The 15,678-nt window shown below is 32.7% G+C and overlaps 1 protein-coding gene across 1 annotated transcript; it reads right to left on the reverse strand.

The window, feature by feature from the left end:
* Positions 1-2,597: 2,597 nt before the first annotated feature.
* Positions 2,598-5,020, reverse strand: LOC132300962 (uncharacterized). The gene is made up of 2 exons (XM_059798265.1): positions 4,879-5,020; positions 2,598-3,199 (listed from the first exon to the last, which is right to left on the reverse strand). Exons 1-2 carry the CDS (start codon positions 5,018-5,020, stop codon positions 2,598-2,600), a joined length of 744 nt encoding a protein of 247 aa, XP_059654248.1.
* Positions 5,021-15,678: the final 10,658 nt, after the last annotated feature.

The following is a 15,678-nucleotide window of genomic DNA, read 5'->3' on the forward strand; positions in this document are numbered from 1 at the left end:
ATTATTTCGAAAGTATTTATTATATGGTATTACCCATCATTAATGACAATCATTCCTTTTTTTTTTTTTTTTTTAAATAAAAATTTATTTTCTTGTGTATTGAGTAAAATGAGAGTTTTAATAACTGTCGGGAGTACCATGTGTATACGGTTATTATAGATCGAATTATATAATTGAGAACTGAATTTTAAAATAAGCCCAAAAAATAATAAAAATAAAAAACGAACCCTAAAATTTACCCAAAAAAATTATTGAATGAGACTTAATGACTAAATACTAATGAAAACCAAAAATCAAAAGAATCCATGTTTGTCTAGACCTCTAACAAAAGTTTTAAAATTTTCAACAGTTTTCCAAATGATTGAAAAATACAATTTCAGGGTCCTAACAATGGAATGTGAAGAAAGAAAATACTTTTTGGCCAAACAACATAATTATCCATATTATGCTGATTTGATAAAAAAAGAAAATGGATTGTAAGTTCAAACATGATATATGAAAGATAAACATGGAACGCGGGTTTGATAAAAAAAAGAAAAGAAAATGGATTGCAAACACGCATTTTTTACTGAACTTTATTCAAAAGAAATAATCTGTTATCACATAAACATAAATAGAAACAAAAATAAAAATAAAAAACAAAAAAACGTGGTTGGTTTAGGTGGTCCATGATTAGAAAAGATGGTCCATATTTTTTATTCTTTAGGTGATCCATAATCATAACACTTTTGTCCTTTTGCTTCACAAAATCAAATATGATAACGCTATATAGTACCATGCACTGACGTGGATCAACTATATTATGAACACATTTTTCTCACTTCTCAGGGCAATTAACCTTTTGGGAAAACCTTACCACTCAAAAAATAATAATAATAAAAAAAATCTTTTGAAAAACCTTTTGCCAAATTTTCCACAACATTTTTATTCAAATACACATTTTTTTTTTTTAAAGGTGTTGCTCAGTCTATTTTTTTAGATCTGTTTTCTTCAAAGTAATGATGCTCTCAAGAGAGAGCATTAATCATATTTAGTTATAATAATAAGACGGTATTTTAAGATAAGAAAAAGTCAAATGAATCAATCACCTAAAAGGTTCAATCAATTAAGGTTCCAGCATGAATCATGATCACGGTGTTAAATACGTAACTCTTTCTTTTTCTTTTTGACTAAGATCTAATTGTGAAACTTCACACATGTATTTTGATATTTCGCAACTTTAGATAGTGAATTTCATCAACTACCTCTTTTAAATATATAACTAACTTAAAATATGCTTAGATTTATAAATCTTGTCCATTATGATCATTGTGTTAAATACATACTTTTTTATTTAAATTTTTTGCTAAGATCTAATTCTGAAACTTCACACATATATTATGAGATTTAACCACTTTAGATAGTGAATTTCATCTTCATAAATATTAGAGCATCTCTATTAGTATGTTAAAACTTAAGTCACACAATCATTCTCAATAGGTGTCGCTTTCACGTTCTGAGCGCGTTTTCGCTCACATGCTCCGCACGCGTTCTCGCTCAAATTCTCCTGTTTATGACTTAATTTTGTCGCTCTCACACTCCCGCTCTCAAATTCGCTTTCGCTCCTACTTCCGCGTTATGTGATTTAGGTTAAAATACTCTTTTGTGTAAAATACACTGCCACGTATGATGTGTAATTTTTTTTATTTTTATCTCCAGCAGTCTGTTAAGATACACTGTCACATCACCGATGTGTAAAATTGTTGTGTATTTTACATAACCTTTTTACACAACCACACCAACATATTTCATTTCTCCTCCTCATTTCTCATTCCATTAACTGATCAATTCTATATTAAGTAGCTAAAAATAAATAATCCAAAATTTTTGTGTAAATCTATTACTATTTCAGATCAGATTTACATTAAAAAAATATACACAACGGTTAGAGATGCTCTTACTAATTTGAACTTTACCATTTTAAATGATAAATTTTATCATATTTATTAGTGGTTAAAAATTAGTGAAATTTGACCATTGTAATGATGAAATCTCAAATAAAAATAGTGAATTGCTTGTAGAGATGGATATCAAGAAAAAAGGGGTTTACACGGATATGAGTTCTAAAGAAAACAATTGCCCCAAATATATGTATGATACGTTACATCTTATTAGGAAGTTCAGATACTTTGCTGTAATATTCGTTAGTGTCGTACATTTTTTAATACATTACATTTGATTTTTAACATATTATACATATTTTAATATGGTGATTTTTAATATATATATTTAAGGGATTTTTAACATATTCAATTTCCCAAAAAAATAGTAAATGTGAAGTGTTATAATTAGTTTAGTTTTAGGCCTCGTAACAACCTTTTATCACCAAATTATCTTCTTTTTTTTTTCGGTAATTCAGTATATATAACCAAAAAAAGAGAGATGTACAGGGCTCACCAACAAGCCCAAAAAAACCAGCCCGAAGGCAACAAGCACAAAACAACAGGCCCACACAAGAGACCAAACCCAAGAGCCCCAAAGAAGGCCCAAAAGGAACAAACAAAACTTCCTTCCCCTAAATCAGAAAACCAAAATCGGAGAGAAGGAACCAGAGGCAATCAACCAACTGTGACCTCAGCTGTATTGATCAAACTAGGGAGCCCCCATTCAGTAGCTATGCCTCTCAAGCTGGTGGGGTCCTTCATTTTGATTGAGAGAAGTCGAGCGCGAACACATTCTTCAATCATCTTCCAAACTGCTTGAAGGGATTTATGAATCTCAGAACAGGGACGATTATTTCTCTCCTTCCATATAAAGTAGATAGTAGCAGAGAAGCAGAGCTTGATTAAGATTGCCTCAATTGATTTACATTCAACATTCCATATAGTCCTAATCCATTGACCCATGCAAATAAAGTTACGATCACCACAATAAACACCACATTTGTGCTGAACATTGTCCCAAATACATGATGAGAAACCACACCTGAAGAACAGGTGTTCATGAGTCTTAACCTCATTCAAGCAAAGGGAACACAGGTTAGCAGTATCCGAGGGAGGCCAGAATGTCCTATCCTTGGTGTAGAGTCTACAATGCACAACAAGCCATGTAATGAAGGCATGCCTGGGTATATGATTTGGAAACCATATGATGTGGTTCCATCTACAGAGAAGGGCTGGAGGTAGAAGAGCATTGTAGGTGTGCTTCATATTGAACTTACCTGTAGGAGATAGAGTCCAAGCAATCCTATCCTTGTTGCCAACATTTATAGGGGGAAGGGTGTCATTAACATCAATAATTGTCCTGAAATGGTTGGGAATTCTCCACTTCCATGTCTGATCAAACAACTAACCTTGGTTCTGCTATCCCACATGTGGTTACAGATGATTACAGACTCAACTATATTCTCAATAGGGTCAGATGGTAACCAATAATCGAACCATAAAGAGGTGTAAATGCCATCACCCACATGGTGCTTGATAAAAGGTCTTGCCATGCCCCTAAGCTTGAGCAGCCTCCTTCAATTACAAGAGCTAAGCTGGCTGGCTTTAATCTGCCAAATACTTCCATTCTTGTGGTAAAAAGTAATGAGGGGAGCAAACACTATTCATTAAATAAAATGATAATTATAATTAAAGAATTACATCCAGAACTGAACACAAATTATAGCAACAATCACCACTCAACAGATTTATTTATTGGACAAAGGGAGGATCACACTTTCACAATATATATGGAACTGCATTAACAACCATTCTATCTTAATTTGGAATCACTGAATTCGTATCATAGATTTGGAATTGAAAAAAGTTTAGTTTAAAATTTAAAATAATCTTTTTCCAATCCCAAATTCAAGGTACTGATTTGATACTGCCAAATATTAGCATTAATTAGATTGTTTGATCTGAAATTCTTATGCTCTTATTTGGAAAAAGTTATGCCAATAATATAAGTTGGACAAGTTTGATTAGTCTTGCAAACATGATTGTCCATTAATTTAAATATTTTGTGCCATATTATGAAATTATGACGGACTCATTATATTATGAAATGATATATATACCATCAATGTAGTTGATGGTTGAGATTCAAGTTCATGGAGAGTTGTTTTTCAGGAAAAAAAAAAAAAAAAAATGCATAAAAAAGTTAGTGATTCGGCGAACTTATTTTTTATTTATTTTTTGAAAGTTCAAATTTAATATATTAAATAAAAGGAAGTTACATTGTGGCACAAGAGGTTAGCCCATTGCTAACATCAGAAGAGGCCAAAAGATTACAGAGTAAGCAGCCCAGCAAAGAAATTACAGAGTAAGCAGCCCAGCAAAATATGTATGATGAAATGCATCCAAAGAGAAGACAATATTAAAGAAACGTGTACCATGGAGAAGACAAAATGTGTACTATGGAGCACTGAATTAGGCGAACTTACTATCAATATTAAATAAACGCATTCAAAGAGAAGACATATTTGCTTAATAAATGCATTCAAAGAGAAAACACATTTGCAGAATAGTAACTGTTGTAGCAACAATCACCACTCAACGATTATATTTTATTTATCGAACACACAATCACACGCACACACACAACATATACGGCACATTCTCTTTCTCATTCTACATATATGTATAACATCATTATATATGGAACCACATCAAGCAATTCTGGCCACATACCGATGCTAATTAAGTAGAGCAAGAGAATAAAACGAGAAAAGAAAGCAGACTCTGGCACGTGCGTACTCGCACATGCATATTTATTCCTTAATATAATATTAAAACACGCAACGTAGCAACGATGAATATTGCGCTAGCTAGTTGAAGAGAGTTTGAATTCCGGCGCATCCTTGGCCACAAGAACACGCACACGCCCAGTGGACCATTCTACAACGTAGCATACAGCCATCGAAGCATTCCATGTAGCTGTCATTGGATTCTGTAATAAACTTGGCAGCACGAGCGGGTATTGCAGAAGCCATCACCACCATCAGCGCCAAGGAGACCAAGAGCAAGGGAATCAGAGTCTTCTTGTTGGTGGCCATCGATCTCGAACTCGAAGCTGCTTTCAAAATAAATTACAGAAAAGTGAGATGAGCTTGCTAATGGTTATGGAGGTACAGGAGGGTGCCCATTTATATAGAAGCACCAAGTGCATGGGAGAGCGAAAGAGAGAGAGAGAAATTCACTGCTGGTGTTCATATCAAGACTTTTGTTCATTTCTTTATGAATGTGAAAATCACATATGATCCACATGCTCTTTATTATTCATTCTTATCACTTCAATTTATTTTTTAAATAATTGTTGAACCTTAAAAGCTTGAGAGAATTGCCCGAGAGGGGCAGCCTTGAATGACACTAGTATATATTTCGGGTATCATTAGAAAAATGATGAGGGTATTTTAAAAATTTTTACAGAAAAAAAAGTAAGAATATTTTAAAAATTTTCACAAAATTGATACGTTAACTTTGTAAATAATAATAACACAGTGGGTGGCTATCCCAACTGAGCCCTTGTGGTATTATTGATAAATGAATGTTATATCCCGCAATACATATATATATTCGTACATATAGGGTATGGAACATCATGACTAAAAACTGGTGAGAATAAAAAATCAGAAGAATCCGTCGGAAAGCTATTTTTTGCTTTTTATAGAAAAAAATATAAGGAAATTAGGAGATTATGAAGTATTATTATTATTATTTTTAAAAAGGTTGACCATATCATAGGTTGTCTGTGCTTTAGCCTTTAGGTTGCTTTATGTGGTCCCTGTTAATTCACATATGTAATTAACTTCAAATTTAGTTCAATAATTGGCTAACAGATTAAATTCTAAGATGGTGCCATCATTCCATAGATAGAAAGAAACTGAATCACTTTTTTATTTGGATTCGACTTGAAATTTAATTTAATAATTAGTCAAAAGATTAAGTTATTAGACCCAACCCATGTATCAATTAATTTTTTATCTGAATTTGATGTGGGATAACACCAGCTTGTAACATCTTTCCACACACGAACCCATAATACTCTCGTCCAAGGAAGTGTTTGGTGTGACCTAAGTCACATAAAGCGGGAGCGGGAGGGAGAGCGAGAGTGGCAGAATTAAGTCATAAATGATAAAAATTTGAATCAGAGCGACATCTATTGAGAAGGATTGTGTGACTTAGGGTGTGACATCGGATTAAAGGTTGGGCCTGATTTTAATACTAAGTGTAACAGGCTGAATACTTTACGGTCGGAACCAAAAATTTAAGTTATTATATGATACTAATACACAACTATCATATATATACCCCAATCATCTTTCCTTTCAGATTTGACGCTAAGTCGCACAATCCTTCTCAACAAATATCACTCTCACGTTCCGAAAGTGCTTTCATTCATACGCTCCGTACATGTTCTTTCTCAAATTATCACTATTTATGACATAATTTTACCGTTTTTATACTTCCACTCTTGCTCGTGCTTTATGTAACTTAGATTCGATGAGGTTTCCTTTTAACACATATATGTATTAAATATTGAAATTATAAAGTAGTTTAGCAGATGCATATACATTAAATATAAAGTATGCATGCATCATCCATAACAAGGCTAGAAACGTACTTTTCTTGTTTGAATTGCAGGTTTTTGTTATGGCCGGCGGATTAACATGTTTAGTTTTGACAATTTTATCATATTCACGGGACAATTGTATCTAATGGCTTAATCATAATGGAGCGCATGATAGATGTGTAAAAATTAGGGTTAATTGATGGCCATCATCAACATATAAAACGTCTCTCATCAAAAGGGTAAAAAAATAAAATAAAATAAAATAAATTACCCATCACATTTAACATTTTCTTTTAATAAAAAAATTTGACACAACATCGAAAAGAAAATGGATTGTAAACACGCATTTTTTTTCTTCTTATTTTTTACTTAACTCTATTCAAAAGAAATAATCTGTTACCACATAAACATAAATAGAAACAAGAAAAAGAATCAAAAACAAATTAAAAACGTGGTTGGTTTGGGTGGTCCATTATTTAGATAAGATGGTCCATATTTTTTATTGTTTAGGTGGTCCATAATCGTAACTCTTTTGTCCTTTACTTCATAAAATCAAATATGTAATGCTATATACACCGACGTGGATCAACTATATTTATGAACACACTTCTCAGGGCAATTAACCTTTTGAAAAACCTTTCCCGAATTTTTCACAATATTTTTATTTAAATACATATTTTTTCTTTTAGGTGTTGCCCAATCTATCTTTTAGATCTATTTTCTTCAAAGTAAGATACTATTAGGATAAAGAACTTTTCATATTTTGTTACCGTAGTAAAACGGTGCTTTAAGATAAGCAAAAGTGAAATGAATCAATCAAATAAAGCCCCAACTTGATCACTGTGTTAAATATATACTTTTTTTTTTTTTTTTTTTTTTTTTTTTTGGCTAAGATCTAGTTGTGAAACTTCACACATGTATTTTGAGATTTCACCACTTTAGATAGTTTTTTTTTCTTCATGCATTTGAGATTTTCTATTATAAACCCTTCGTATTGTAATCCGTTATAGAATAAGCTAAACAATTAGTCCAAATATAATAAATTAAACCACAATTGTAAGACTCTAATTATCAATGGAGTTTAAGGAAATATTTCACATTGCAACAGATGGTGATAAATATCAAAATTTTGGATACCAATAGAGTTATGTGTATTTATTAATTGATTGGCCTCTTGAGTTATTCTGAAGATAGGGTTGCAACAGAGATGGCAGACAACGAATATGGCAGCTTGAATAATCTCTAAAGATTGGATGTAAAAGATTATGGTTTTGGAATGGAGGAGGTGGTAAGCAATGGAGGTGATGGAAGTCGGTTGGCGGAAGAGATGATTAATATTAGGGTTTCATAATTAGGAAGATAGTGGGCTAATAATGAAGATTTGGTGGGAAAAGAGAAGGAATCGTGAGTTAAAGTGAAGGACAACCCGCTACCAGGTCTCACACGCGTGAGAGAAAATCCTCTTCCTTTTTGAATGACCCATGAAAAGATCAGAATGATTCAGGTTTAAATTTTTAATTTTTTTGACACATGTTATGTTGTTATTGGTTCATATCAACATCAGAAGGAGAGCCCTGCTTATGCGGCCTAAGGTAAGCTTTTCCCTAAGTTATTAGACCCAATTCATGTATAATCAATTAATTTTTCATCCCAATCTAATGTGGGATAATAGGCGCTTCTAACACCCTTCTTCACAGGAACTCATAATACGCTGGCCTAAGAGCACTTGGCTTGACATCAAACTAAAACTAAGGTCGGGTCTGACTCTAATAATAATTGTACTGACCGAATGCTTCATGGTCAAACTCAAAAAATTCAGTTATTATGTGCTACTAACACACAACTACCAAATATATCCAATCATCTTTCCTTCCCAATTCGATGTGCCGCAAAACCTTCCTTTTGCTGTAATCTTCATTTGTAGTAGTGTTGTACATTTTTTAACATATCACATGTGATTTTTAACATATTCAATCTGCCAAAAGTTATTAAATGTGAAGTGTAATAATTAGGTTAGTTTAATTTAGGCCTCAAAACACCCTTTTATCACCAATTTATCTTGGTTAGTTATTTGGTAAGAAATTGTTTTGTGGTAAAAAGTAATGAGGAGGAGCAAACACTATTCATTAAATAAAATGATAATTATAATTAAAGAAAGGACAATGCTTAGCTACTCACCAGTGAGTAGTTTTACCATACTCACCCCTTATGTGTTCCAATAACGAATTAACACATCAACTTTAATAACAAAATCAGCAAAATAATAAAAAAAGAAGATGAAAGTCGAATCGACCCATTTTAATTGGGTAACTTTTTTCTCTATCCTCTTTTATCGATTCCCAACCCACGCCCTCCTCTCTCTGCTGTTCTTCTTCTTTTTCATCCTTTCTCTTTTATTTCTTTTTTTCATCCCTTCTCGATCAAACCCACGCCCTCCTCTCTCTCCACTCTTCTTCTTCTTCTCACTTCCATGGGATATCATCAATAAATGAGTGAACATATTTGATTCGTGTTTGGGTTTTTTTTTTTTTTCATCTCGTGCTCCATTGCACATCATCACTCAACAGGCAAGCAAGAATTATTGGTTCAACTAGGTCTTGTAGTGGAGGTATGATTTAATTCTTTACATTGCACATTTTGGGTTTAATTTTTAGAAAGGGACTTTCAATCGTCATTCAATAAATATTTCCAAAATTTTCACTTTCTTCCTTTTTTTTTTGGTTTTTTTTTTTTTTTTTTGTTCTTGATTAAAGAAACCAATGAGCTGTGATCGAATTTGAATTCTAAAATATTAAAAATTAAAAATATTTGAACCACAAGACTTTGAGACCCCCAAAAATAAATCAAGTGAGTTTTGTTTATTTGATTGTTTCTGGAATCTGATACTCCAATTGTGGGGAAACTGAAGACGAATGCTAACAATAACAGTGCAAAGAGAAAGAGAGGTCATCCAGATCGTCTGTGCTTGCCAAGGCAGAAGACAGCAACTCCTTGTCGATGGTGGTGCATAGGTGCAAAGCAAAAAAAAAAAAAAAAGGGGTCGGAAGAAGAAGAAGGGTGGAGAGAGAGGAGGGTGTGGGTTTGGGAATCGATGAAAGAAGAGAGAAAAGAGTTACCCAATTAAAATGAGTCGATTCAACTTTTTTCTTATTTTTTTTACTATTTTTCTAATTTTGTTATTAAAGCTGATGTATTATTTTGTTATTGGAATACATAAGGGGTGAGTAGGGTTTAGCTACTCGCTAAACATTGTCCTTAAAAAAATACATCCAAACTGAACACAAATTGCAGCAACAATCACCACTCAACAAATTTATTTATTGGACAAAGGGAGGATCACACTTACACAATATATGTGGAACTGCATCAACTAATTTTGGCCATTCTATCTTAATTTGGAATCACTGAATTTGTGTCATAAATTTGGGATTGGAGAAAGTTTAGTTCAAAATTTAAAATAACTTTTTTCTAATCCCAAATTCAAGGTGCTGATTCGATACCGCCAAACATACCATTAATTAGATTGTTTGATCAGAAATTGTTATGCTCTTATTTGGAAAAAGTTATTCTAATAATATAAGTTGGACAACAGGGTGCACCCGGGGGGAGACAAAGAAGAAAAATTACTTAAAATAATATGTCAATCAATGAGTAATTTAAGAAAGATAAATCGTTAACAAAAAATTTAAAAAGGAAAAAAAAAAAAAAAAAAAAAAGAGAATTTTGAAAGGGAAAAAAATTGGAGTTTGATTCAAAAAGAAAAACTTTGACTTTTTTTAAAAAGGAAATTAAACCAATTTAAGAAATAAAAAAAGAGAATAAATACAAAATTTAAGAGATAATTTTAGAAAATAAAAATTTGGGGGGGGAGGGGGGGGGGGGGGGGGCAGCATATATACATGTAAAAATATATAAATTTAGTTTATGTATTATAGTAAACGGGGCTGCCAGGGGACCATACACAGGCTCCACCCTTACTGGACAAGTTCAATTAGTCTTGTAAGTTGCAAACATGACTGTCCATTAATTTAAATATTTTGTGCCAAATTATGAAATTATGGCACACTCATTAAATTATGAAATGATATATATCATCAATGTAGTGTTCAAGTTTATGGAAAAAAAGAATGCATAAAACAGTTGTGATTAGGCGAACTTATTGTCAATATTAAAGATTGTCAATATTAAAGAAGGGAGGTGATATTTGCACTCCACTTTTCTCCAATTGCACTACATTTACCTTTTTTCTTTTAAAATAAATGCAAGAAAGTCATTCAATTCATTAATGAACTATGCCTTATTTTATAATATCATAATTACCCTTTATAAAACTTAATTTTTTTTTTTTTTTTTACCTTCTTTAGTTCCTTTAATATTTTTTTTCTTTGTGCTATACTTTCTTTTCTTTTTCTTTTCGGAGTTCCTCTCAAAGAAGATAATTTTTCGATACTGATAATTTTATTTTGGCAGTTAAGATATAATTTATTCAATAGTAACTTCCATTTTTTTTTTTTTTTTTGGTACAATTCAAACAAATAATTTATTCAACAAAATTAACTTCTTTTTTCAGTCTCATCGAAAAAGAGGTAACTTTTTTTTCTGGGTGATTTTTTAGGGGTCCGTCAAAAGAAATAATTTATTTAATAAAAATAATTTTTTTTTGGGACTTATCAAAAGAGATATTTATTCAATAGAGATATATATATATATGTTTTGAATTCTCTTTTTTCGTACCCTTTTTTTTTTTTTTATCTTGACAAAAGTGATGATTTTTTAATGTTTTTTTTTTTTTTTTCGGTCCGGTCAAAAAAGAAATTTGTTCAACATATTTTTTTTTGGTCTTGTAAAAAATATATTATTCATCTTTTCATTTGGTAATTGTAGAAAATCTGAAAAGACAGTTGTATCATTTAAAAAGTAATAATAATTTATTTGTAAAGTTAAGGTTTGAATTGTCATTTCATTTAAGATTGTAATGCAAATGTAGAAAAGTGAAGTGTGAATATCGCCTCCCATAAAAAAATGCATTCAAAGACAAGACATATTTGTAAAGTAGTAACTATTGTAGCAACAATCACCACTCAATGGCTATATTTTATTTATCGAACAGAGAATCACACGATACATCACATATACTCACAACATATTTGACACATTCTATTTCTCTATCTACATATATGTATAGCATCATTATATATGGAACCACATCAAGCAATTCCGGCCACATAACGATGCTAATTAAGCAGAGCAAGAGAATATGAATTCAAACTCTCTTCAACTAGCTAGCACAATATTCATCGTTGCTGCGTTGCATCTTTTAATATTATATTAAGGAATAAATATGCATGTGCGAGTACGCATGTGCCAGAATCTACTTTCTTTGTCATTTCATTTAAGATTGTAATACAAACGTAGAAAAATAAAGTGCGAATATCGCCTCCCATCAAAAAATGCATTCAAAGAGAAGGCATATTTGAAAAGTAGTAACTATTGTAGCAACAATCACCACGGTTATATTTTATTTATCAAACAGAGAATCACACGATACATAACACACACACACACACACACAAAACATATACGACACATTCTATTTCTCTATCTACATATATGTATAGCATCATTATATATGGAACCACATCAAATAATTCCGGCCATATAACGATGCTAATTAAGTAAAACAAGAGAATAAGACTTGGAAAAAGAAAGTAGACTGTTATGAAATAAAGATCGAATAAGAGTTTATGAGAACAAGAGAAAAATAATGACAAGAAAAATAAAATGGCACACACACAAACGAGATAAGGATTTACATGATTCGACTATGCCTACATCCACGGGAAGAAGACAGAACAATATTTCACTATGGAAATAAAAAGATACAAGGGAAAGTGGCTCACACCCAAAACCCAATTACATCCAAGTTCTCTTACTCCAAATGATACTGATACACTCACTCAATTGATTTCAGATTTTTGGATGCATTACACCATGAGGCACAAGGCTATTCATAGCCAAAGAAATCAACCAAGCTTGCTGATCATGCATAGATGGCTGGCACCATAACTTGTTGATCACGAATACTTGTTGATCACATAAACTTGAAGCCCAAGATGATGATGTAATGGGAGATGAAAGTGTTTAGTTGCCAAGTTGCTTGCTGAGTTGACAATTTGATTTGAGCCATAATGTTCTAACAAATCTCCACCTTGGCGAAAAATCCAAATGAGCCACTGTATCTCTACCAAACAACCTCTCTTCTCCACAAAACAAATTAATTAAGGATTTTAGTTAAGTTTAAGTCATCCTCAAACTTAACCCTCGGGCTCTCATTCTTCAACCCATGCATGCCTTGCACAGCCACAACCATACCTCCAGTATTTTTGTCAAACTTTAAACCCTTACCCAAAGCAATCTCGGAAACTCTAAGTTTGACATCTCCTTTAGCAACCTTCTCCAACCACCCACAAACCATCAATTGGTAGTGAAAAGTCATCTTCTCACCTTTATGGAGAATATGACATCCTTGACTTTTCCTTGCATCTCTGTTGTGACCAACTACTTGCCTCCCACACATCTTAATAGCACTCGAGTGGACTATCTCATTGCCCCCAAGATTATTGCAAGTTAATATCACACATGTCTTTATGGGTCTGCCTCCCTATAAGGACTGTTGCACTTTTGGTTGCCATCACTGCTGCACTTTTGGTTGCCATCTGAAAACGGATTTGCCATCACTGCTGCACTTTTGGTTGCCATCTGAAAACGGATTTCATTCTCCCATTATATTGTGTAGTCCCCTCATAACCCTTTTGAGAACTAGGATCGTAACTCCTCTTTCTAACTCTTCTTTTGCCAAGACCCGAACTCAGATTTCTGCTAACTGTAGAAGACCCTATAAAAGCTCCACCTGTTACTGTATTCTCTTGGAGAAGATACAAAATTTTCACATCGGTGCCCTGTATCACCACAAGAGAATCCATCACGACCATCATTGCTCTACCTTCTATTACAACCTTGTAATATTTGGAGTTTAGCACACCTACTGAAATAAGATTCATCTTCAGATCCGGTACATATCGCACATCTGACAATGTTCTCACTAACCCATTGTGCGTCTTGATCTTGACTGTTCCAATTTCCAAAATTTTTAAAGCTTTCCTGTTCACCGTCAAAATCGAACCACCTTTCACCTCTTTATAGGAAGAGAAAGATCCCTACTGGGATACATATGAACGGAACAACCAGAATCAAGAATCCAACTATCCTTAAATGACATACCTGAACACAAGGTTGTCATGAGAACAAATTCGTCATTTTCCGAATCACTAGTTATAGCAGTTGCCACAGAAGCTACTTCTTGAACCTTCTCTTTGCCATTCCCATTCTTTGCCTTTATTTTGGGATAGTAGTTGATGATGTGCCTTATTGTAATACCCCTAATTTTAAAAGGATAGTCTCGGTAGTTTATTTTATGGTTTTATTGTAATTTTTGCATTTTTATGTGTTAATTTGGCTATCTGCTTATTTGTGTTAATTGTTGTTAATTAATTGAGTTAATTGCAGTCTTTGTTTTTTAATTGAATTATTTTCATTGAGTATTTGTTTTAATTATTTCCTTTCTTTAATGTATGTTTATGTGGAAATTTGATTTAATTGTTTTATTGGTTTCTTACTTATCATTATTTTAGGGTTTTATTTTTCTTCACGGTTAGCTGACTTAGATATAATATGAATGGTTCTTTCTGTCCCTAAATTAAACTAGAATTATAAATAGAACTATATGCCAAGGGTTTGTGAACCCTGTTCACGTACACAGAGAGATGGAGAGAAACAGAGAGAAATAGAGTACTTCATTTAGGGTTTAGCTAGGACTAAGGCTAAACCAAGGAGGGATTAAAGGGGTGTGTTTAAGGGTTGGACCAAGGAGAAGACAAAGAGAGAAAACAGAACGTTGACCGGAAACCTTAGGAAGATGACGCTCTGATTTTGAACCGAAATCTTAAAGGCAAGTTCTATTCCTAACTCTCTCCATTTGGCTCGTGTTCTTTACACGACTAATACAACTCCAGGACTAAATAAAGATTAAGATTAAACTAGATTACATGTCTGAGATACTTAAAACTGGACGTAGTTGGTTATTGTTTGTTTTAAATTCTTTCTTGTGTAACTCCTGTTTTAATTTATGTTTTAATTGATGTCAATTAATGAATAAATGATTTAATCAGTGCTGGAACACCTTGGGAAAATGTTAAACTTAATCTGGTTCGCATGGGTGATCACTTGAAACAGTACGTTCATGAATGGGTAATTGTTCCGGTTTAAATTCTTCTAGCATAAATTGTATTTTAATTGATGTTGGTTGATGAATTAAGAGTTTAATTAATTTTGAGAACACACTGGACCTAGTATTAGACACCTAGGAGCTTTAGGAATGGAGGACAGATGATCAGAAAGTCAGAAAATAGCCGGCGTCGGAGAAGACGAAGGTTAGGAAGAGTGGAGGCGGCTCCACCCTTCAATGGAGGCTGCTCCATTGAAGTGGAGATGGCTCCACACTTTATTAGAGGCGGCTCCACATGTTTTTGGAGCCGGTTCCTTGTTAAATTTTTATTTTTCTTCCGTTTCTAGTATGTTTTGGTTATAATGGTTGGGTGTAATACCCCTAATTTTAAAAAGGATAAAATTGGAATTTCATTTATTTTTATTGCATTTTTATGTGACTAGTTGCTTAAATGTTTAATTGTTTTATTTGTTTTAAACTGTTCGCCTTGTATTTGAATTGCCTTATTTGGTTAAATATATTTTAATTAAATTAATTGTATTTTTGGTTGCTGTAGTTACTTTAAATTTTGGTTGCTGTAGTTACTTTAATTGTATTATTAATTTTTTTTTCTTGCATTGACGTAACTGTTTAATTAGATTAAGTGTACGAATTATCTTTTAGGGTTTTAGTATTTTTATGGGCTTGCCGACATAATTAATTGGGTTTTAAGTTTAGGGTTTTTATGGACTTTGGAGTGGGAATTAGTTATAAATATATAACTTATACGTCCCTAGGGTTTGGTAATACTATTCACGGCACAGTGAAAATACAGAGAGTTTTGAGACAACGGAGCGAGAGAAAATAGAACAAAACTT

This window comes from Cornus florida, unplaced genomic scaffold (assembly GCF_030987335.1).
Source record: "Cornus florida cultivar Cherokee Brave unplaced genomic scaffold, ASM3098733v1 CherokeeBrave_3.0.0_Hap2_Chr03, whole genome shotgun sequence".
Taxonomy (NCBI): domain Eukaryota; kingdom Viridiplantae; phylum Streptophyta; class Magnoliopsida; order Cornales; family Cornaceae; genus Cornus; species Cornus florida.

What these genes read in the sequence shown, in the direction of transcription:
- LOC132300962 (XM_059798265.1), bottom strand. Translation starts at nt 5,020, where the DNA reads ATGGCCACCAACAAGAAGACTCTGATTCCCTTGCTCTTGGTCTCCTTG. An exon ending in CATGGAATGCTTCGATGGCT is followed by an intron (nt 3,200 to 4,878) that starts GTATGCTACGTT and finishes TATCTCCTACAG; the next exon opens with GTAAGTTCAATATGAAGCAC.